Source organism: Eublepharis macularius, chromosome 4 (genome assembly GCF_028583425.1).
Source record: "Eublepharis macularius isolate TG4126 chromosome 4, MPM_Emac_v1.0, whole genome shotgun sequence".
Lineage (NCBI taxonomy): Eukaryota > Metazoa > Chordata > Lepidosauria > Squamata > Eublepharidae > Eublepharis > Eublepharis macularius.
In genome coordinates, this window is record NC_072793.1 from 113,243,624 (window position 1) to 113,266,749 (window position 23,126).

General features: G+C 46.4%; 1 protein-coding gene across 1 annotated transcript in view; it reads right to left on the reverse strand.

The window, feature by feature from the left end:
- FAM120A (family with sequence similarity 120A) overlaps positions 1–23,126 on the reverse strand; it is a 124,265-nt gene that overhangs the window by 59,367 nt on the left and 41,772 nt on the right. Inside the window, exons 6-8 of the mRNA XM_054977370.1 lie at positions 22,505–22,602; positions 22,098–22,381; positions 19,710–19,797 (exon numbers count right to left, since the gene is read on the reverse strand). Of these exons, the coding sequence (XP_054833345.1) occupies positions 19,710–19,797; positions 22,098–22,381; positions 22,505–22,602 (470 nt within the window). The remainder of the gene's footprint in view (positions 1–19,709; positions 19,798–22,097; positions 22,382–22,504; positions 22,603–23,126) is intronic.

The following is a 23,126-nucleotide window of genomic DNA, read 5'->3' on the forward strand; positions in this document are numbered from 1 at the left end:
TAAACATGGACACTAGACCCCTTAGGGACCGAGCCCTCTCCAAGGGGAGCAGGGCCTTACCCTCCACAGAGTCTAACAGTGCACCAATGTAGGACACCTTGCAGTTGGGCACCAGCTTGGATTTCTCCAAGTTCACCAGGAGCCCCAGGCGTTGGCAAGTGCTAAGTACCAAGCCAATGTCCTGCACCAGCCTAGACTCCGATTCAGCCACGATGAGCCAGTCATCGAGGTACGGAAAGATGGTACAGCCTTCTTCCCGTAGGAAGGAAACCACAGGGGCCACACATTTAGTGAACACTCGTGGGGCAGTGGACAGGCCAAAGGGGAGCACCTTATACCGGAAAACCCTTTGCCGGTAAACAAAGCTCAGGTATTTCCTGTGCTCCTTCCGTATGCCCACGTGAAAGTATGCGTCTTTTAAGTCAAGAACCGCAAACCAATCTCCCTGTTTCAGCAAGGCGATCACAGCCGCCAACGTAACCATTTTGAATTTGGTCACCTTGAGGTAGGCATTAAGGCCCCTCAGATCTAAAATGGGACGTAAGCCCCCATCCTTCTTGGGGACCAGGAAGAACCTAGAGAAGAAACCCTGTACAGAATCCTCATAGGGCAATTCTTCCACAGCACCCTTGGCCAAGAGCGACACGATCTCCGCATCCAGCTCGGCCATAGTGTTATTGACAGCTGTCAGGGGTGAACTGCATCTAGGCAGCTCAACGAACTCCAGCCCGTATCCCAGTTCAACAATAGTTAAGACCCATGAGTCAGATGTTGACTCCCACTCAGAGAGGAGTGGACTCAGTCTGTCCGAAAAGTCCGGGGATACGGCTGGCGTGACCCGTCAGTACTGCCTCCCGGCGCCCTGCTGATCTTTCTGCTGGGCCGGTTGCTGTGCCGGACGAGGCTTGAAGGGCCGACGCCTCCTCTGCTGTTGTGCGGGAGGGTAAGGCCGCTGCTGGTAGGCAGGATACTGCTGGTAGCCCGGCCGCTGTTGTTGGTATCTGCCCTGGTAATGGTAAGGGCCAGACCGGGGAGCGTACCGTGACCTGGAGGAGGGCTTGTCCGCTGGAGCCAGACCCAAAGACCGCGCCGTCTGCCTGTCCTCCTTTTTCTTCTTCAGGGTCTCGTCGGTGGACTTGGAGAACAGCGAGTCCCCTTCAAAGGGCATGCTCTCCACCCTGGAACGCACCTCTTGGGACAGGGCCGTCGACCGCAACCAAGAGTGGCGCCTGAGGACCACCGCCGACGCCATCCCTCTAGCAGCAGTGTCAGCAGCGTGGCTCCCAGCGTTCATTTGCTGTTTAGACAGCCGGACAGCCTCTGTTTGCAGCAGGGACACCACAGCCTTCTGCTCAGGAGGGAGGTCTCGGGTATAGGATGCCAACTTCTCCCAGAGGTACAGTTGGTACCCTGCCATGATGGTCTGGTAGTTGGCAATCCTCAGACCCAGTGAAGCTACAATGTACTGGCGCCTGCCCATGGCATCAAGCTTCTTGCCCTCTTTATCGGCAGGCACCGAGGAGTGACCCGATCGTCGGGGGTTGAACTCCTCTGTGACCAAGGAGGAAGGTGGAGGGTGCTTCACCAACGCCGGCCAGGTGCCCTGCTTGATCTTGTAAAGCTGCTCGATGCGCTTGGATGTTGGAGGTTGATCACAGGGCACCTGCCACACCTTCTCCACTATCTCCTCAATACCCTCGAGCATGGGGAAGCCAACGTATGCCGGATTATCCCCATAGATACGCTTGAGGAGCTTGTCCTTGGTCTGGGGGACTGCTGAAGAGATATCCATCTCGAGAGCCTTGGCCATCCTTGCCATCTGGTCGGCGTAGATGCGGAGGTCCTCGAATGGCGAGTCCGCAGATGGCACTAGCTCCTCAGCTGGCGATGGTTCGGACCAGGACTCCGACTGGTAGCCAAAACTCCCCACTTCCTCCTCATCGGAACCGAGCTCGGATTCCTGAGCCCGGAGTGGAGGGGGAGCCCACGCCGACCTCGATGTCGAAGGCCTCGGTTCCGACACGGAGAAGCCCGCAGGTGCCCCCTCCCATTGGCAACGGTATGGCGAGGGGAGGTAGGAAGCCTGTCGATGCCGGGACGCAGTGGACCGGACTGATCGGACACTGTCCCCGGAACCATGCCGCTCACGACCGACCGGAGGTGGAGACGGACGGACAGGCGACGGACGGCTCCGACGAGGAGACGGGCTCGGTTCCAGCCTCGGCGACCGAAGGGCAAGCGATGGTCGGCTCCGACGGTGCGGGCTCGGCTCCGGCCCCGACGAGAATTCTGCGGGCACCGTCTCGAAGGCCATCGGATCCGGCACCGGCACGGAGATGCCTTCTGGCTCAGGGGAGCCCAGATGAGGGGAAGGCGTGTGAGGAAGCACGATGACCTCCTCCTGAGGAGCGGGACGCGGCGACCGATGATGCTTGGTCTTCTTCTTCTTCTTCGCCGGTTCCGAAGAAGACCTCGGAACCGACGCGCTCCTCGCCTTCGAAGGGGACCTCGGCTTCGACCTCTTAGGCTTCATCGGAACCGATCCGGACGTCGGTTCCGACCGGGGACTCGGTACCAGGATCCTCGGTTCCGACGTAGGTCTCGGATCCGACCTGGTAGATGACGCGCTACGGGGCGGCCGCACCGGTCCCTGCGCTGGAGAGGCCGCTCTCGACGCCGAGGTACTCGGGGGACGCGGTTTCGACCCCGACCTCGCGGAGGCCACTGAGCCAGCTCTTGAATGCCGTTCGGCAGAGGGGCTAGGGCCGGCCTTGGGGGAGGGCAACGGAGCGCCTCCGGACATGACCTTCTGCCACAGGGAGGAGTTCAGTCGGGCCTTGCGCTCCTGCCGGGCCTTGCTGGTGAAGCCCTGGCAAATCTTACAGGCCGACACATTATGGGTCTCCCCCAAACAAAACAGGCACAGTTCATGGCCATCGGTCTTGGCCATTTTCGTGTGGCATTGGAGGCAATGCTTAAAGAGAGCCTTTGAGGCCATCTTCAGGGGCACGCGAAAAGAAGGTCAAAAACAGTCCGAGTCAAATTACCGAGTCCACAACAAAGTCCAAAACGAGATCCGAAGAATAGTCGAGGTCACGAAGTCCGAAGTCAAAAGCCAAGCAATCAGTCAGAATAAAGCACGAAGCACAAAAAAAAAAGCACAGAGCAACGAAGCTCACGTTCTCTCCAAGCGGCGGCAAGAAGAGAACTGAGGGAAGGGGCCGTTGGTCGCTGGAGGATCACGTGACCGTTTGGGCGGGAAAACGGTCGCTGAGGCGCGCGACAAACGGCCCCTTCGGAGCCATGGAAGCTCTAGAAAATTCTCCGGCGGCTGGCCTGCGCCTGCGCAGTCCCCATGTGTGGAGGCACAGAAGAACGAAGATGAACTCAAAGGTTTTTTTTACAAGTTTAGAGCTTTTGCAGACGATGTGATGTTTATAGTGGAAGACCCAGTCCAGACATTACCAGCACTGTTAGATAAAATTAAAGAATTTGGAGATCTGGCTGGGTTTAGTATTAACAAAACAAAGTCGAAATTGCTCTGTAAAAATATGACAAAAAAGAAACAGGAGGAATTAATGAGCGTTTCAAAGTGTGAAGTGGTTCAGAAAACAAAATACCTGGGAATAGAACTATCAGCTAAGAATATAGACTTATTTAAAAACAACTATGAAAAATTGTGGTTACAGATAGAGAGAGATTTGCTGAAATGGAATAAATTGAACTTGTCACTGTTGGGACGTATTTCAGTTGTAAAAATGAATGTACTACCTAGAACGGCCCCTTGGATACTCACCGTGAAGGGTCCTTCTCCTCTGAGGACAGGAGGACATCTTGGGTGTTTCCCACCAACCAATCGGGGAGGCAGGAAGTAGAATCTTTCTTCCTCTTCCTTGGTATGTGGGACCACCCTCTCTTTCCTCAGTTCGGGTGACTCCCCTCAGCAGTATCTCGTGCTTACTAAACCTATACACTATTATAACTGTAATCTGAGAATAGAAGAAGAAAGAACAACATGCAAACATGCAAACGCTCTCTACGATGAAAACACAGAACAAACTCCGGCATCAATAACTAGATTTACAGCCGGAACATGTATAATGACATGAGTAACAATGTGAAGTACAGAAATGACAATGACAGATGGACGAAGCTCCAGGGAGGGCAAGATGTCCTCCTGTCCTCAGAGGAGAAGGACCCTTCACGGTGAGTATCCAAGGGGCCGTTCTCCCTCTGAGGCGGAGGACATCTTGGGTGCTCCCAAAGCAGTTTACTAAGTCCTGGGTGGGACGGAGTCTTCGTCCTCTACTACATGCTGAAGAACTCTACGTCCAAATGCTGCATCTGCCGAAGCATAAGTGTGGATATGGTAGTGCCTGATGAAAGTGGATGACGACGACCAGGTAGCTGCTTTACATATGTCTTCTATGGAGGCATTCCGTCTGAGAGCTGCGTTTGTAGCCGCGCTCCTTGCCGAGTGTGCTGTGATTCCTGATGGAACTTCCAGCTTCATAGTTTTGTAGGCCTCTTGTATACATGATTTGATGGCGTATGCAATGGCAGTGGATGACATGCGGTGCCCCAATCTGGGATGTGAAACGTTGACGAAGAGAGAATCCGATTGACGGATCGATTCAGTCCTTATCATGTATGCCTTAAGAGCTCTCCTAACGTCAAGATTGTGCCATTCCTTTTCTTTCGGATGAGATGGCTTCGGACAAAAGGAGGGCAAATTGATTTCCTGTGACCTATGGAATGTTGAATACGCCTTAGGCATAAAGGAAGGGTCTGTCCTAAGGACAACCTTGTCCCTATGAAAAATGCATAGGTCTGGACGGACAGATAGAGCGCTCAACTCGGAGATACGTCGAGCCGAGGTAATGGCCACAAGAAAAATTGTCTTCAGCTTCAGCCATTTCAGTTGTACATCCTTAATGGGCTCGAATGGAGGTTTTGTCAATGCTGAGAGAACGATACTTAAGCGCCAAGTAGGAAACCTGTGTACCGTTGGAGGTTTCAACAATGTAGCACCCCTCAGGAACCTTCGCACATGGTGATGTGAGGCCAGAGGTACTCCATCTAATGCTGGTAGAACAGTGCTAATGGCTGCCACCTGTTTCCTCAGCGTGGCCGGGCGTAAACCTCTGTCTAGCCCCTCTTGCAAGAAACTCAGTATCGAAGCCTTGGTGGGTTGAGTTGGATCGACTTGCTTGCGTCTACACCAGCGATGAAAAGCTTTCCAGGACGCGTTGTATATCTTGACTGTTGACGCCTTCCTGGAAGCCAGCAGGGTGGTTATAATGTCTGGAGGGAAACCCTCTAGTCGGAGATGGTCCCGCTCAATTTCCAGCCTGTCAGAGCCCACCACTCTGGACGGGGGTGCCAAATGGGCCCCTGCTGTAGTAGATCTGGATGGCTTGGCAGTCTGAGAGGAGAGGCTATTGACATCCGGCGCAGAGCTGCAAACCACGGCCTCCTCGGCCACCAAGGGGCGACCATGATCACTGTCGCTTGCTGTTCTTTTATTTTTCTCAGAAGCTTGGGAATCGTTGGTAGAGGAGGAAAGGCGTACAGAAGGCCCATTGGCCATAACGCATGTAGGGCGTCCGTCCCCTCTGCTCGTGGATGGAAGTACCTGGAAAAGAATCTCGGGAGTTGATTGTTCCTGTGAGATGCAAACAGATCTACCTCTGGTTTCCCGAAGTGTCTCACCAGCATCTGGAAGATCTCTCTCTTCAAGGTCCACTCCCCCGGGTGCAGAGACTCTCTGCTCAGCCAATCTGCTTGGATATTGAGCACTCCTCGGATGTGCTCTGCTTGTAGGGATTTGAGGTTGTGTTCTGCCCAACTGATGATTTTGTTGGCTTCTCGTTGTAGACGGGACGATCTCGTTCCCCCTTGTTTGTTCAGATAGGACTTTGCTGCGATATTGTCCGTCCGTATCAGTACGTGGTCGAGAGTCATTTGGCTGCTGAAGAATTTCAGAGCTAGGAAGATTGCCCGCATCTCCAATACATTGATCGGGAGTCTCCTTTCTCTCGCTGACCACTCTCCCTGCGTCGGAAAACCCTCTAGGGTTGCGCCCCAGCCTGTCAAGCTGGCATCGGTGAATATTTGAATAAGACGATGGGTGAGGAAGCTCTTGCCCTGTAGCAGGTTCATTTCGGTAGTCCACCAGCGCAGGCTTTCCTTGATCGGGAGTGGCACTTGGACTTTGAGGATCGTTTTGTGGGCGATCTGGGACTGGAATGGGCGTAGAAAACCCTGTAGGGGTCGTAGATGGAATCTGCCCCAGTAAATTGCTTCCGAGTGTGCCACTAACAGGCCCATGAATTTGGACAGGTCCATTAGTAATGATGATGGTTGTCTGATTATATTGGATGCCATTCGAATTAGTTTTGTTCTCTTCGCTTTCGGAAGAAACATGCAACCTTCTTTGGTGTCTATAATGAGACCCAGGTGTTCTAGACGTTGTGTCGGCTGAAGGGAACATTTGGCTCGATTGATAAGGAAGCCATAAGTCTCCAGAATTCGAATGACTTCTGCTGTTTCCTCGATCGATGTTTCCAGGGAGACAGATCTTATTAAGACATCGTCCAAGTAGGGATGTAATTGGAATCCCCGCTCTCTGAGTTTGACTATGGGAACTACCAACAGTTTTGTAAACACTCTGGGAGCCGTTGCCAGGCCAAATGGCATTGCTCTGAACTGAAAATGGCTGTCGTGTATGCAGAATCTCAGGAATTTTCGGTGGGCTGGGGCGATGGGCACATGGAGATATGCTTCGGTGAGGTCGATCGACGTTAGAAACTCCCCTTGCTGTAGAGCCTCTGCAATAGATCGAAGAGTTTCCATCCTGAACCGCTTCAGCTTGATGAATTTGTTTACATATTTTAAGTCCAGGATGGCTCTCCAGTCCCCGTTCCGTTTGGGGACTGTAAAAAATATTGAGTATACGCCCTGACCCTTTTCTTCTGCAGGAACTGGTTCCACTGCCCCTATTTGTAAGAGGTGTTGTATGGCTTGAATGGTGATTCGCCTCTTGTGTGGGTCTCTTTTGAAGGGCGAGATGATGAATCGCTCCGGTGGAAAGGTACGAAATTCTATTGCATAGCCTTTTGATACAATCTCCAATGCCCAGGCATCCGCCTTGGACTCTGCCCATATTTGTTGAAAACTGAGCAGTCGTCCCCCCACCGGAGCGCTTTGAGAGTCAGGGCTTCTGGCCCTTATCCTCGGACTCGTGCCTGTTGCCGCGGAGTCCTTGTTGTCTGTTGAACTTGGCTTGGAAGGGGCCTCTCCGAGGTTGTGGTCTAGTCGCAGACCAGTTACGTTTATGATCCTGGCGATTCCTGGGCAAGGTATGGTGCGATCTGAACGTTTGGTACCCGAAGGATCGTCTCTCTGGTCTCCTCAGGGACTTTGGAAGTGCCTTTTTCTTATCCTTGGTTTCCACTAATATTTTTTCCAACTGATCCCCAAAGAGTTTGTCGCCTTGGAATGGGTAGGCCATCAGAATAAGTTTGGCCTGGAGATCCGCTTGCCAAGCCCGGAGCCATAAAAGTCGCCTGGCCGAAGAAGAAGACGCCAGTGCTCGAGAGGCCATGGTCATTGCGTCCAGTGTGGCATCTGCGGTGAAGGTGCAGGCCTTCAATATTCTGTTAGTTCCGTCCAGAAGCCTCCTGTTATTTTCTGGAAGTAACTGAATTAGTCTCCTGGTCCAGACTACTGCAGCTCTGGACACCATGGAGGCTATGGAGGATGCCTTGATAGACGTAGCCAGAGCCTCATGAGCTCTTTTTAGCACCGCTTCTCCTTTTTTGTCTAGGCCATCCTTTATCATCCCTTGGCCATCTTCCGAAAGAAGTCCCTGGGACTGAAGAGCAGCAACAGGCGCGTCAATCACGGGTACCTGCAGGAACTGATTGGCAAAGTTAGGTAACACGTATAACTTTTTCATCACATTGGGGACCTGTTTGTTGGCTGCTGGCGTCAGCCATTCTGCCTTGAGCTGCCTCTCAAAATACTCAGGAAAAGGGAAGACTCTAGGGTTGTTCTCTGATCTGGGGAAGAACTCCCTATTCCCTTTTGGTCTGCCTTGTGATCCCTGTGAGGGGGTTTGTTCTTCCTCCCCCTTTCCTGACTCGTTCAGATCCAGGGCTGAAAGAGTTTTGGACAATAGGTAAGTATAATCGTCCATTTGAAACAGCCTATTAGACTGTTCTGGAACGGTGGTACTTGCTTCTTGTTCCTCCTCTGAGAGAAACTCCCCCTCCTCAGAAGCCTCGCTAAGTGAGCGGTCCTCCTCCACCCATCTAGGGGTTTTGTTTTGCTGCTTTCTGGCTGCTTTTGTTGGCCAGGATGCAGGCATGTTGCTCTGAGCCTGAGACAATCCTGTGGGCTCATCTAGGGAGGAAGGGCTAGGCCCTGGGCTTTCTGCTTGACAAAGGGACCTTAGTTCTTCTCTAAGGGACCTTCGAATAGCCGCTAACATCTCGGGGGATACGGAGGAAGCACTTACATTGTCTTCTGGAGTGCTGTGTCTGGAGCCCTGCGCCGGTATAGGTGAAAATTGCCTCGACTCCCCGGCCGGGAGGATGGCAACCTCGGCGATGCTTTTTGGCGGGAAACGGGCCGCAGCGGCTGTTCCCGCCGAAACAGGGCTTTTTGCAGCCGCGCTCTCTCCTGGCGTCTGCTGACGACGCGCGTCTCTCCCCGGCTCCGTCTGCAACAGACGGGGCCGTTTCTTGGTGGGCTGTGCTCCGTCGTCGCGCACTCTTCTGCCGGGGGGCCGATCAGGCCTCAAAGGCGAGTCGGACCCGGCCGGGCCTGTTTCCACCGTCGGGAGGACGGTTCCTGGAGAACAGCCCTCAGCCCTTTCCAAAAAGGATTCCTCCGAGTCCGATGACTCCTGTTCCCTCATCTGTCTCTCCATTCCTAATTAGAGGGATTTTTCCCTCTGTCTTCCCCTCTAATTTTTTTTTTTTTTTTTTTGTGAGAGAAAAAAGGAGGAAGAGGAGAAGAAGGACAAAGGTGGAGGGATGAACAGACGAGGTGGGAACAGAGGTAAAGGTATGACAGGTAATAGAGGAGAAAAACACTAAGACAAAGATATGATCAAAAGGTAGCAGAGCTAGCCTATTGAGAACTGCTCTCCCCTGAGGCAGGAAAAGAACTGAGGAAAGAGAGGGTGGTCCCACATACCAAGGAAGAGGAAGAAAGATTCTACTTCCTGCCTCCCCGATTGGTTGGTGGGAAACACCCAAGATGTCCTCCGCCTCAGAGGGAGAATGGTGTTTCTGTTTCAAACGATTCCAATTGTTAAAGATAAGAAGCATTTTGATAAAAGGCAAAAGAGGATATCAGAATTTGTTTGGGCAGAGAAAAAACCAAGAATCAAGATGAAAGTGCTGTGTGACGCAAAGGAAAGGGGAGGCCTTCAATTACCAAATCTGAGACTGTACCATGAAGCGATTTGTTTAATTTGGTTGAAGGAATGGGTAAAATTATCTAATTTCAAACTGTTAGCTTTAGAAGGGTATAATAACTTGTTTGGTTGGCATGTGTATCTATGGTATGAAAAACATAAAATGGAGGGTATGTTCCAGCATCATTTTGTGAGGAGGAATGTCTTCATGATTTGGCAAAAATATAAGAAATTTATGGGAGAAAAAAGACCTATGTGGATTGTACTGGCAGAAGCGGTGAACCCAAATATGTATTATAAGGGGGAAGATTGGTTGACCTACAAAAAGCTATTGTGGGGTGATAGAGACAACCTCAAAATAAAAAGTAAAGAGGAATTATCATTTGATTATGGTTGGTTGCAATATAGACAAAGATGTATTTGAAGCTGATAAAAGAAATGTGGGTTTTAGATTAAAAAATACAGAAATAGAAAAAATTTTGTTTGGTGAAGAAGTAAAAATGATTTCTAAAATGTATAAAATTTTATTGAAATGGTATACACAGGACGAGGTTGTTAAAACTCAAATGGTGAAATGGGCAATAAACGTCAATAAAGAAATTACCATGGAAAGTTGGGAATATTTATGGAAGAACACTTTGAAGATTTCTACATGTAATAATTTGAAAGAAAATGGTTATAAGATGATGTATAGATGGTATTTAACGCTGAAAAAATTAGCAAATGCTAACAGTGAAATGTCAAACAAATGTTGGAAATGTAAAAAACACGAGGGCTCTTTTTACCATATGTGGTGGACTTGTGACAAGGCCAAAATATTTTGGTCTAAGATTTATGCGGAGATGCTGTCAATTTTGAAGTGTAAACCGTTGAAGAGCCCTGAAATGTTGTTGCTAGGTTTAAACATGCAAGAAGTAAATATGGGGGACTGGACACTGTTATATTATATGACTGTTGCAGCAAGAATATTGTATGCACAATACTGGAAGCAAGAAGACATACCAGAAGTGGAGGAATGGATTCAAAAGCTGTTATATATGGCGGAGATGGACAAAATGACAAGGAAACTAAGAGACCAGAATCCAAATGAATTTCTAAGTGACTGGAGAAAATTTAAAAATTATTTGTAAAATAAATGGGACGTGAAAGGACAACTGTGGATTTTAGAGAACTATTGAGAGTTGTGGAGAATGAATATGAACTTTACCTTTGGTAATAGGGATTATAGTGTGAATAGAGGTAATGATAAGAAATAAAGGGGTTTTAGTGCAGTTGGAAGTCAAAAGGGGAAAAGGGGGAGGGGGAAGGGATGGGGGCATATACATGAATTTAAAGGGTAATGAAATTGTAGATTTTAATGAGATGTATGTTTAACCCATTCAATAAAATTTTATAAAAAAAAAAAGGAAGAATTATGGCTGTAAAAATGAATATCTTACCTAAATTAAATTTCCTATTTCAAATGATTCCAATTTACATTGAACAAAAGATTCTCAATAGATGGCAGAAAGCAAGAAATGACTTTATATGGAAAGGAAAGAAACCAAGGATAAGATTTAAAGTATTGCAAAATGACAAAAATTGAGGAGGACTGGCTGTACCGAGCATCAAATTGTATCATCAAGCAGCGCTGTCAGTTTGGATAACAGATTGGATTATGAATCCAAGCAACAGATATATTAAATTGGAAACAGCAGATGCTAAAGAAGTTATCCACAATTATTTACGGATAAAGAATTCATGCAAATCTATTCATAAGCAAGATAGGACCCATATTATAGGGGATGGCCTGCTTAAAATATGGTTCCAATGCAGACATAGATTGAGCCCACCAATTTCCCCATTGATGTCACCAATTAACATCTACTATGATGCAGCAGTTAGGGACATAACTGATCAACTGAGCTATGAATCATTGTTAGACAAAGAAGGAAACATAAAAACCTGGCAAGAAATCCAGGCCCAAGGCAAAAACATTCCTTGGTTGACTTATCATCAAATATTATCAAGATTGAAGGATCAAATTCTCAAAGAAGACGGCAGGCTGAGAGAAAAAACGCAGTATGAACTATTAATATCTGGAGACTTGTCGCATATTTTGGGGAAGATTTACAAAATATTACTGCATTACCAGACAGAAATGGATGATAAAATGAATGCAAAATTTTGGGGAAACTATTCTGTTCGACATATGGGAAAATTTATGGAGTAAGGACATAAAATTTACAGGTTGCCAGGTATTGAGAGATAATTGGTAAAAAAAAGGGTAAAAAGAGGAAATTACATTGATGGACTGGGGGGAGATAAACCAGGTAGCACTGTTAGTGAGGTAAATTTGGCACCTACCCTGACTAAACACCAGCAATGGCACATTAAGGCCGTCTTAACGGAGTATCAGACCATCTTTTCCAATTTTCCAGGGAGAACACATGTAGCTCAGCATAAGATCTCGATACTGGAGATACCAGGCCTATTGCTCTCCCACCTTATAGTGTAACTGGCCCAAATGCCATCAGTATCAAGAGGGACGTTAAAGAAATGTTATTGTTCATTCTGAAAGTCTTGGGCCTCACTGGTTATCTTAGTCCCCAAACCAGATCAGACAATAAGATTTTGTGCTGACTATCAAAGGTTAAACAAGGTCACCATCCTAGACATATACCTGATGCCCAGGGTGATGAAGTGGTTGAAACCACTAATATTAAGAGAGGGACCATGTTAAGTCAGAGCGTGGGAGGATGGAAATAACCACCCCATCCTTTACCTTAGTAGGAAATTGGTGGGAAGAGAGCAACACCTCTCTGTGATTGAGAGGAAATGTTTGGCAATCGTGTAGGCCACAGGTAAATTAAAACCATACCTATAGGGAAGGAAATTCACTTTGTGTACTGACCATTCACCATTGCGCTGGTTAAACTAGGTGAAGAGTACAAACAGTAAACTGATAAGGAGTCTTTAGTTACGGGATTACAATTTTGACATAGTGCACATAAAAGGGAAGGAGAATGTCACTGCAGATGTCCTCTCCAGAACCATCTAAGGGTGGAGGTTGTTGAACCAGGTTGTTGATGCCTTTTGAATGTTGTATATTTGCTGGTATAAGATGCATTTAACTACTGGTATTAATGTAAACAAACATATAACACCTGTAGAATTTATTTAAACTATAAACTATAATAGTTTATAACAAAAATATAATACACATATGCTTCACCCATTGCACAGCAGAGGCTTGTGAGAACCTCCACTGAAGTAATGATCTCAAAGGGAGGGACATGTGACAGACTGCACTTTTTAAAAGCTTAGAAGTGCTGTACAAACAGCTGAAGGCCTGTGAAGGGTTAATGCTTCACAGAAACAGAGCTTTGAGTGACAGGCTACTCTAAGGAATCCGATTGAGTAGCATGAGCTGAACAGAGAAAAGACTTCTGAAATGAATGCTGGGGAGAGGAGTCTGATTTCAGCCCTAGCTAAGAGGAGCTGAGTATTGATTAGGGATGTGCGCTTTGGAAATCCAATTCGGAAAGATTCAGTATTTCCAAATCGGGGCCGATTCAGAAATTCCGAAGCAAAGCTTTCTGAAGCGATTCGGGTCGCTTCGGAAAGCTTTGGGGCAACCGGGAGAAGTACTTTGCTGGCTGTTTGCATTTGCAAACAGCCGGCAAAGTTCTGAAGCTAAATCAAGCTTCCTGTGCTTTCTTAGGAGAGGGGAGGGAGGAGAAGGAGTGAGTGACTCACTACAACCTCCTTCTTACCCCTCCCATCTTGTAAAAAAAGGTGGGAAGCTTGAATTAGCTTCAGAACTTTGCTCGCTGTTTGCAATGCAAGCAGGCAGCCAGCAAAGTTTGCAGAGATTCCCACCTAAATAACAGGATGGGAGGAGTGAGGAGTGAGTGACAGACTAAGAGTTCAAGAGGGAGGAGGAGGGGGATCAGGGAAGGGAGGGGGAGTTAGGAGTGCCCAATGCCACTGCTGCATCCTCCTTCCAGCCAATGGATTGTCTGGAAGGAGATGCAGCAGGGGATTTAAATTACAGGCGGGCCTTTGGGCCAGCTTCCATTCTGTTCCTGGCCTAGAGACTTTGAGAGAGTGCTTGTGGAGTCTCTCTGTCTCTGTGGTGTGGCCTGGACTTCCAGATCCATCTGGAGTTGGACTGCGATGATTCCCTGTGCTGTGACTGACTGACTCACTGCTGGACTTCAGGAGACTGGTAGGAGAGTCAGTGAGTGACTCACTGGGTTTTCTCTTTTTGGGGGGAGGTGGGTTTTTGCTTGTCGGGGGGGGGGAAGGGAAAGGAATTTATTTTGAAGCTCTAATTACTCTAATTTTGGGGGGGGGGTTCTTGTGTGTGTGTGTGTGTGTGAGAGAGAGAGAGAGAGTTTGGGCCTTTTTTGCTTTGAGTGGCTGCTGACTGGGGCATTAGTTTGAGGGGGAGGCTGGTTTTGTTTTATAGCTTAGTTGGGACTTTTATTTTCCAGTTGCTGGGGGGGGGGGGTTAAAAGTTTAAAGAGTTAGTGTGTTGACTTGTTTTTCAAAAGTTTGCTGAGAGTTTGAGGTTTTGTTTCTGCTTTTGGGGTGTGTGTGTGGGGGGGGGATTATTCCTGTTGAGTGTATTTTAAAAGTTTGCTGTTGTGGGAGTTTGATTTTTTTTAACTGGTTTTTTTTGGGGGGGGGACTTCCTTGTTTGAGTTATTTTTAAAGTTCACTGTTGGGGGTTTGAGTTATGTTCCAGCTGTTGTTGTTCATGCTGTGAAACTTAAAGCCAAGAAAGAAAGAGTGTTTTTGCAAGTGATTGTGTGTTTGTGATTCTCTGGTTTGAAGTTAGCTGTGGTACTATTATCTAGGAGACTGTTGTGATGTATCATACTAGTGTCATGTGCCTTTAATACTGTAACTGAAAGCAAAAAAAATAATTTTTTTTGAACTTGATTTAATGTGTGTTTGTGTGTTATTCTCTGGTGTGAAGGTTAGTTCTCATCATAGGGAACAATGGGGAGTGGCTGGCCAGCCTGTTCTGGGGGTGGTGGGGAACTTGGGGGTGCATGCCAGTGGTTCAGGTGTGCTTTCCCAGGGATGAGCTTGCACTCAGGAGTGTGCCCCCCGCTGAGGCACCCCTGGCCTGGGCATAATTGCCCTGGGAAAGACAGTTTAAAAGTTCTCATCATAGAGAACAATGGGGAGTGGCTGGCCAGCCTGCTTTGGGTCTGTGGGGCTGTTGGGGGGTAGATTTAAAGGGGGATTATGCCTGTGGCCATGGATGCCACATTCCATGTGTTCCTGCTGTGGGAGTCTGGATAGTCCATAAAATGGCCCCCCAAAGTGCAATTTCCCTGAAACTTGGGGGAGGGTGGGAAGAGAGGTAGGAGAAGGTGCCCTAAAAGCCACCTAGAAAGGTGCCCTGAAAGCCACCTAGAAAGATCACTTGTTTTTTCCCTATAGGGAATAATGGAGAGTGGAGGAGGACGTGGGTTCCTTCTTTGTGGGGCTATAACTAGAGGTGGGCACGATCCAAAAAAAAATACCGATCAAGCTGTTTGTGGATCTGCGCCGGCGACGACCCCAGATTACCGATCCACACCGAACAAGTCCCATTTCCGATCGGGGATCGGGGAGGCCAAAGCGGAGGGGCGCCCGCCCCCCCCCCACACTTTGAGCAGAGGGGGGGAAGTTTTTAACCCGGCGACGAGCCGCCTCCCCTCAGGGAGGGGATGTTTTCACACACACACACTCTCTCTCTCTCTCTCTCTCTCTCTTAGAGCGGGGGGAGTTTTTAACCCGTCCCTGCCTCTCCAAATAGAGAGAGAGACACCCCACCAACATGTTTCAGCCAGCTTTTAAACAAAAGTAGGGATAGAATCCTCCATTCCGCCCCACCCGATTTTAAAAGCAAGCAGCCAGTCTTCCAAAAGCATATTTTAAACAGCAAGAAAGTAAAACCAGGATCCACACGGATCCTCGCGCATCCTATGGTTTTTTAAATAGGAAAAACACAAATGGAACATCAAATCACATATCACAGCCAGGTCCACAGACTGAAATATAAAAAACACAGATCCAAAAATATTTGGCACTGCCACGGTGAAAAAACATGAATCTGAGACACGGATCCTCATGAATTCATATGATTTTTACATTGAAACAAAACAAAAAGGCTGTCATATTTTAAATCTTTTGGTCCTATTTGTGGCATTGGACATGATCTGGGACAGTATACTGGATTTTGGGTGGCCCCATGTAAAAATCAAGAGGATCCATGAGGATCTGTGCTTTTGAACCATGTTTTTGCGCTGTGGCACTTCCACAAAGCGGTGGATGAATGATTTTTTTGGTCCCATTTGTGGATATGGACATGATCTGGTTTTGTATGGTGGATTTTGGGTGGCCCCATGTAAAAATCAAGAGGATCCATGAGGATCCGTGCTTTTGAACCATGTTTTTGCGCTGTGGCACTGCCACAAAGCAGTGGATGAATGATTTTTGGTCCCATTTGTGGCAATGGACATGATTTGGGATTGTATGGTGGATTTTGGGTGGCCCCATGTAAAAATCAAGAGGATCCATGAGGATCCGTACTTTTGAACCATGCTTTTGCGCCGTGGCGCAGCCACAAAGCAGTGGATGAATGATTTTTTTGGTCCCATTTGTGGCAATGGACATGATCTGGGATTGTATGGTGGATTTTGGGTGGTCCCATGTAAAAATCAAGAGGATCCATGCTTTTGAACCATGTTTTTGCGCCGTGGTGCTGCCACAAAGCGGTGGATGAATGATTTTTTTGTTCCCATTTGTGGCAATGGACATGATCTGGGATTGTATGGTGGATTTTGGGTGGTCCCATGTAAAAACCTAGAGGATCCATGAAGATCCGTGCTTTTGAACTGTATTTTTGCACCGTGGCGGTTCCACGAAGTAGTGGATGGCTGAATTTTTTGGTCCCATTTGTGGCAACAGACATGGTCTGTGATTGTGTGGTAGATTTTGGGTGGCCCCACTTAAAAATCAAGAGGATCCATGCGGATCCGTGCTTTTTAAGCATGTTTTTGTGCCATGGCAGCACCACGGATTAGTGGATGCATGATTGTTTTGTTGCTGTCTGTAGACTAGGACATGATCTATAATATGACAGCCTTTTTGTTTGGTTTTGTTTCAATATAAAAATCATATGAATTCATGAGGATCCGTTTAAAATCTTCTGGATCCAGCTTTTACCCACTCCCTTTTAAACACACACACAGCCGTGAATGAGGTTTTCCCACAAAATACAGTGTTTTAAAAGCAGGTTAAAAACAGAGTGACAGACAGAAAAACAGCCATTCCTCCTACAAAGCCCCGTTTTTTTAAAAAGCAAAAAACATTTGGAGTGCCCGTGGCTACAGAACACCCCCTTCCCCCTCCCTCCCCTCTCTTCTCCCAAATGGTGATGTGTTGCTGGCTGCTCCGTGGTTGGAAGGAAGCCCTGCTGATCAAGGAAAGCTGGGCTTCCATTCGCATTTCCAGGGCAACAGAAGGAGGGCAAACACAGCTCAGGCTTTCCCCTGGCGCCAGAGTGTCTGCAATCCCGAACAGAAACCGATCGATCCGATCAAGCCCCGAACAAGCAAACCCCCGACCGCTGGATCGGTTGCCGTGGACAGCACCGATTAGCCAGGTCCCGATGGCGCAAACGCCACTATCAGGTTTTTTTCAAATCGTAATGCTGATCGTGCCGCCCATGTCTAGCTATAACATGGCCCCCCGAAGTCCAATCCTTCTGAAACTTGAGGAGCGTTAGGAGAAGGTCTCCACCAAGTTTGGTTTGCCGCTTCGGAATTCCCTTTATTCTGAATCTTTTCCCCAATTCGCGTAATCCAAATTGGGAAACCCGAATCACCCTGGCCCTGCACACCCCTAGTACTGATAGTTTCAAGATTCAGTCCTGACTAAGAGCATTTAACACAGACTGGAGAACAGGGGGAAATTTGACAAGCAAGTTTGGGAAGTAGGCAAAGACTCCCATTTGGCTCAAAGAAAGGGGATAGATCTTCTAGTGAGAGGAGAATTTCCCTATCCAGTCAAACAAGGAGTTAGCTCTGAAGAGTCATCTGGTGTGGTTAGAAACTGCCTTTGGACATCTTAAGGGTCAGTTAAAAACTGAAGATGAGAACTGGTGTTTCAAGACAAGGGGTTTGGGACTGGAAAAGAGGTACCAGGCTTCTGGAAATCAAAAAGAGTAAGAGAATAGTCAAATAAAGTGTACTTGAGTATTTGGGAAAACACTGGAACAAAAGCATCTCGAAATAAAGATTCAACTAACTGTAAAGCGCTTAAGAAACTCTCATTAGTCTGAAACATAAAAACTAAAGTCTGTGCATATACTGATTTTACCTCAGAGTTATCTATATCGAGTTACCACTGAAATTTTCAATCCTGATTTCACCTGACCTTTCCCATTCATGTTAAATAAACTATTTTGTTATTTTTGGGTTTTAAAACACCTGTAGTGCTATTTAAGTTAGTTAAGTAATAACTCTAGATCTCTGGCTACCGGAAGAGGCAGAATTTGCAAGCTCTGTATAAGAACCTTCAGTTCCACTCTAGCTCGTGATAATCCTGAAAAGCTCCTTACTATCCCACTTGTACACCAAGGGTTTATTCCAGACTAGCCTGATCTTGGCTGTCCACTTCAGACCTCTATGTCTTCCCCCCGATTAATCAGATAGAAAATGAATTGGGGTGGGGACGCTATTGTACTCAGTGATAATGAGTGGAGAATGGAAAATATTCTACACTTACCATCAATTTGCCTTCTTGCTGGTGCTACAGTCTAGACTGCTGGGAGAAGCACCTCCTCCTGTATGCAGGCCCCATTGTGAGCTTTTCCCCAACTCTTGTAGGAAGGGCTTCTCTGCTTCCCAGATGGAAATGATGAAGCCCCTAACAACCAACTCTGATGGCCAAGTATAACCGAACGAGAACTAACATCACATCTGAATAGCTCCAGTACCTTCAAACTAGGGTAAGAAGCACCCTAGAACCACCAAGAATGGAAATTCAAAGTAAGTGAAGAAAATTTTCCATTCTTTGGTGGCTCCTAGGGTGTTGCAATCTAGATTTCTGGAATATAGAAAAGCTGGGCATGGAGGGATGACATATGCCACTGTTGACTGGTCCCTATCAGCTGGAAGACGTCCCTCCCAAAGGCAGCTTCTGATGACACCACCTTGTCCGTACAGTACTGCTATATAAATGTATGCGCTGACCTCCAAGAGGCTGCCTTGCAGATCACTTTCATTGAAGTACTGAATGGTAAACTGCAGAAATGACCACCCCCTCACCCTGCCTAAGCTGTGCCCCTCATTTCTGTCTACAGCTGAGTTTAGGCATGGCTGAAATCGGAGGCTGGCATCCAAGCCTCATGCCCCTTGAGTGTGGGAGTCTCTCTCAACACCATGGCTCTACAGACAGTCTCGGGGGTCAAATGGAGCTGCTGCCACCAGTGTTGCCATCCCAGAAGGACCAGCTGGCTTCCTCTTTCACTCCCTGCTGTTTCACCCCTAGTAAAGACTCCATGGTGTGGCAGGTTGCCTCCAGTGGAGCAAGGACTCTGTTGAAGCCATTACAACCCCGCATCTAAAATTCAGGGAAGGTGCGAGTGGGGAGAAAGAAGAGAGGATAAAAGTAAAGGAACAAAAAAGTTCTACATAGGAAAGAAAACTGGAATGGAGCTACACAGTAGGGTAGGCTTACAATGTTATGTCTGCTTGCCAGATTGGGCCAAATGGGGAAAGACAGAAAAAGCCCATCCTACTGGAGTCGAAAAGCTTATGACCATGCATGTGTACAGGACTGCTTCTCTCAGCCGTCTAGACAGCAGCATCCCAGGAACCACTGGAGATAAGCCTGTCAAAGAAAACCTTTCATAGCTCCAGCAACATTAAAAATTCCAGTTATATTTCAGAACAGGAACAAGAAAATGCCTGAAAAGCAATTCCCTTCTACCAGTGAATGAAGGAAACTTGAATGAAGTCTGATCACTGGCCAAGGCACTTACCTGTCCTTGCAATTACTGCTATACATCAAAAATCGTGCATTATTTCCCAACTCTCACAGTATTAAAAATACTGGCATCAACATTTAAGCTTATATAGAGCAGCATTTAGGTAAACTAGTGTAATTTCTACTACACACTTAAGTAAGGTTACTAAACAATACTGGCAGTTCTGCAATTAGTTTATTAGCAATTAAATCATAGTTTCCATGTTATATGATAAACAGTAACAGCTAAAAGTAGTAAGAACACTACCTTTGTTTGGTCTCCTGGATCCCCACGCGTTTGATTTTCTGTCTGGGTTCCTGTTTTTTCCCAACTCAATTTGTTCCCACCAACATGACTAAAGAAAGAATGTCACATGATTTTTATTGCCAATATGATTATCCAAAGACACTTTTTCAGCGGCAACACACAACGACCTCCTTTTTCAGGCATTTCACATCTCAAACTATACTATTTTAATAATAAAGGTAATACCCACACCCAAAGGTCATATAAAATTGGCTTGTAAATATCCACTTGCCTATTCGCTTGTGGAAAAGTGACTTAACAGTGATATTTTACAAAGGCTTGCACAGTCAGTCATTTGTGGATTAAAAGGAGAACATGTGCAGGAATGGGCAAACTAATAATTATGCTTGTAAGCCAATAACTTCTGTGGCCTTATTTAAATGGCCAATGCAAATCAGTTTCTCAAATGTAGCAGTGCAAGAAAAGGTACATTTCAATATATCCAATTCTTAACATGGTCCCATCTGTGAATAATTAAATCCAGATAAGCAAGTTCTTTCTACAAATCTGAGGAAAAACACGATTGCAGGAGAACATGGGAGGGGGATTAGCACCCACAAAATAACAGAAAAAGCACCTGTAAATTTAAGAACTAGATCTCAGAGGCCATTTTGGGGCGTGCTAGGCAACTGCAAAAATACTGTGAGCCTTAAAAACCAAGGTTGCTGTCAGTAAAAGGCAGGGGCAAGGCCTCTTCCAGGGCTATTCTGGCCTCTCAGTCCATCCCTGCTTTCTCCTCCCTCTAACCCAGGAGGGAGGAATTATTGAGGCCAAGACCAACAGTAACCATTAGACAACTTAATTTGTGTGACCCATCCAAAGATGGTGGTGGCTACCTGATGCTACACAACTTGTCTGGACTCAGTGACAGCCTCTGCACAATTTGCACAACATGGCCAGGCCTGGCAGAGGCCATCACACAACTCAAAAACACAGCTTTGCTACTGACTTCTTCAACTGGGCCTGACTGTTCCCAGGAAGAGGATGCCAGAGAGAGGAGGAGAAGAAGGAAGCTGATAAGCCAGTGTGGTATAACAGTTAAGAGTTTCATATTAGGATCTGGGAGGTGCAGGTTCAAACCCACTCTCTCCCACAGAAACTTGGTAAGGTTACCTTGGGTCAATCACACTGACAGCCTAATCTACTTGGCAGGGTTGTTGTGAGGATAAAATTCAGAAGAGAAGAATGATGGGAGTTCCTTTGGGTCCCCACTGGGAAGAAAGATGGGATTTAAATGAAGTAAATAATAAAGCTGAAGACTTGGGCAGGGCATATAAAAGAAAGATTGGTTGGTGAATAAGGAAGGAGAAAAGGAAGCAGGGAAAGAGGAGAAGCTATAAAGGCTGCCAGGAGGACAGAGTGAGTGGGGAAGGAGATACAGGGGGACATGAAGTGACCTCTACATGTTATTGTGGGTTTCCTGCTTGTTTTTAACTAATATTAAATTAATATGTGCAACAGCCTGATCTGTTATTGAGCTCCTGAGCACGCCTCACACTCCCCTCCTTACTCAGGGAATTCTCACCAAGAAATTAAGTATGTGTGACATACGTATACAGGCATGCAGGTTAACCAGAGTGAGTTTCCCCTCACAAACCAAGATTCTAAACCAATTTAAAGTCTGGGTTACAATACCAGTCTGTGGAAGGATACAAACTCTAGTCATCCCATGCATCTACATTCATACACTGTGGATAGCCAAAGTTATTTTCTAACCAGAATTGCTTTGTAATATAGCAAGAAGAGAGGAGTAAGATATATGGGAAAAAATGGCAAAAAGGCAGTCTCATTACTCATGATTTAACTGGTCAAAAGTGCCACCTGAATGCAGCCTCAGTTACACACACTTTGGCCAAGAAAAGAGGGGGGGGGGAATTAGAACAGGGCTACCACCTCTTCCTCCTATTTCACAATTACATTTAGCATTGCAAAGCATAAGCTTATTTGGGTGCAAAGTGTCCCATAAACACAGCTAGTTAAATCTGGCAAAATTTTAAAAACTTTTCTCTTGACTAATGCCATAAGGTTCTTATGTTCTAAACTTTGAATATTATTAGTCTGGCTACTTAAAGTATGAGCAAGTGTGGGCATGTTTTCCACCCATAACCAATACACTCAATGCATCATCCTCTCCAACCATCCCCCACAATACACAGCTACCATGCCCTAGGACTCTACAATGATTTAAACAAATGCACTCCACCAGCAGATATTTATTAAGAAAATTAAACAGCAGTGAGCATTAACTGCATAAACAAACAGCAACAGCAGCAGACATGTAAAGCAGAATCATTTTCTGTGGCAATATTGTCTTTTCCTAGCCCTTGTACCATCTTTTTCCGTACTTACTTCACAGCACCTCCATTGCCTTCATCATTGTCTGAGGATGATGATGTAGAAGAGGCAGGGAAATATGTTGAATCCACATGATTGGGGCTCCCACTCTGAGCTGGGTTTATTGGAGAGGATCGTTCATATAATGGTGTATGCTTTCCTTCATGAGGAATGTTACTGTAGTTGTTCTGCTCAGAAATATTTTTTCCACCTGCATCCAAGGTGATGGCTGGTTCTGAGAGGCTATAGGGGTATGGACCTGGACCATGCGCACTACCTTGACTAGACATATGCTGGCCCTAAAAAGGAGGGGAAACGTTATTATGCTACCTTTTCCCAACTACTTGCAAATTGTTTATACCCCCAACATACACAACAAATAATTCTAACGAAGGGGAAGGGGCACAGTAGAGTGTACTTGCCACATGTTTTGCTTGCAGAGGGGTCTGTGGAATGTTAAGCATCTGAGAAGGAACATATGGTGGTGCTACACCTGGCATTCCAAACTGATTTGGTCTAGCTGTTAACAGAATTTGAAAACAACTGTTTAAAATATATATAGATACTATAATCTTGTTTTATACATGACCTGAACTAAAATGCATTTTAGATAACCAATACTACAAAAAAGGCAATGGCAAGCATAAATGTCTCCTGTCATGATTTTTTTTTTTTACACCCTGACCCCATTTCCCAAAGTACAGTTTATCTGTTTCTATTTCAATTTTCCTTAATTTCTATGCACATAAGCTTGGTTTCTCTTCTGTTTCTCTCAAGAGACACACATTGTTTGTTTCCTTTTATCTATTTCTCACCAACTCCCAAATAGCTTTCTATGTTCTGCTCATATTACAATCACTACCATTATTTTACCAACAGAATGGGAAGTAAAGCAGTCTAACACATGAGTAAAGTCTGCTCAAATCCTACACATTCATACCCATACATAAAGAGCAAAAATGGAAACATGAAAATTAGAATGCTTAATCTTACTATGAATATTACCATAGCAATAAAGAACCTGCAACTCACCTGTTATTGGTA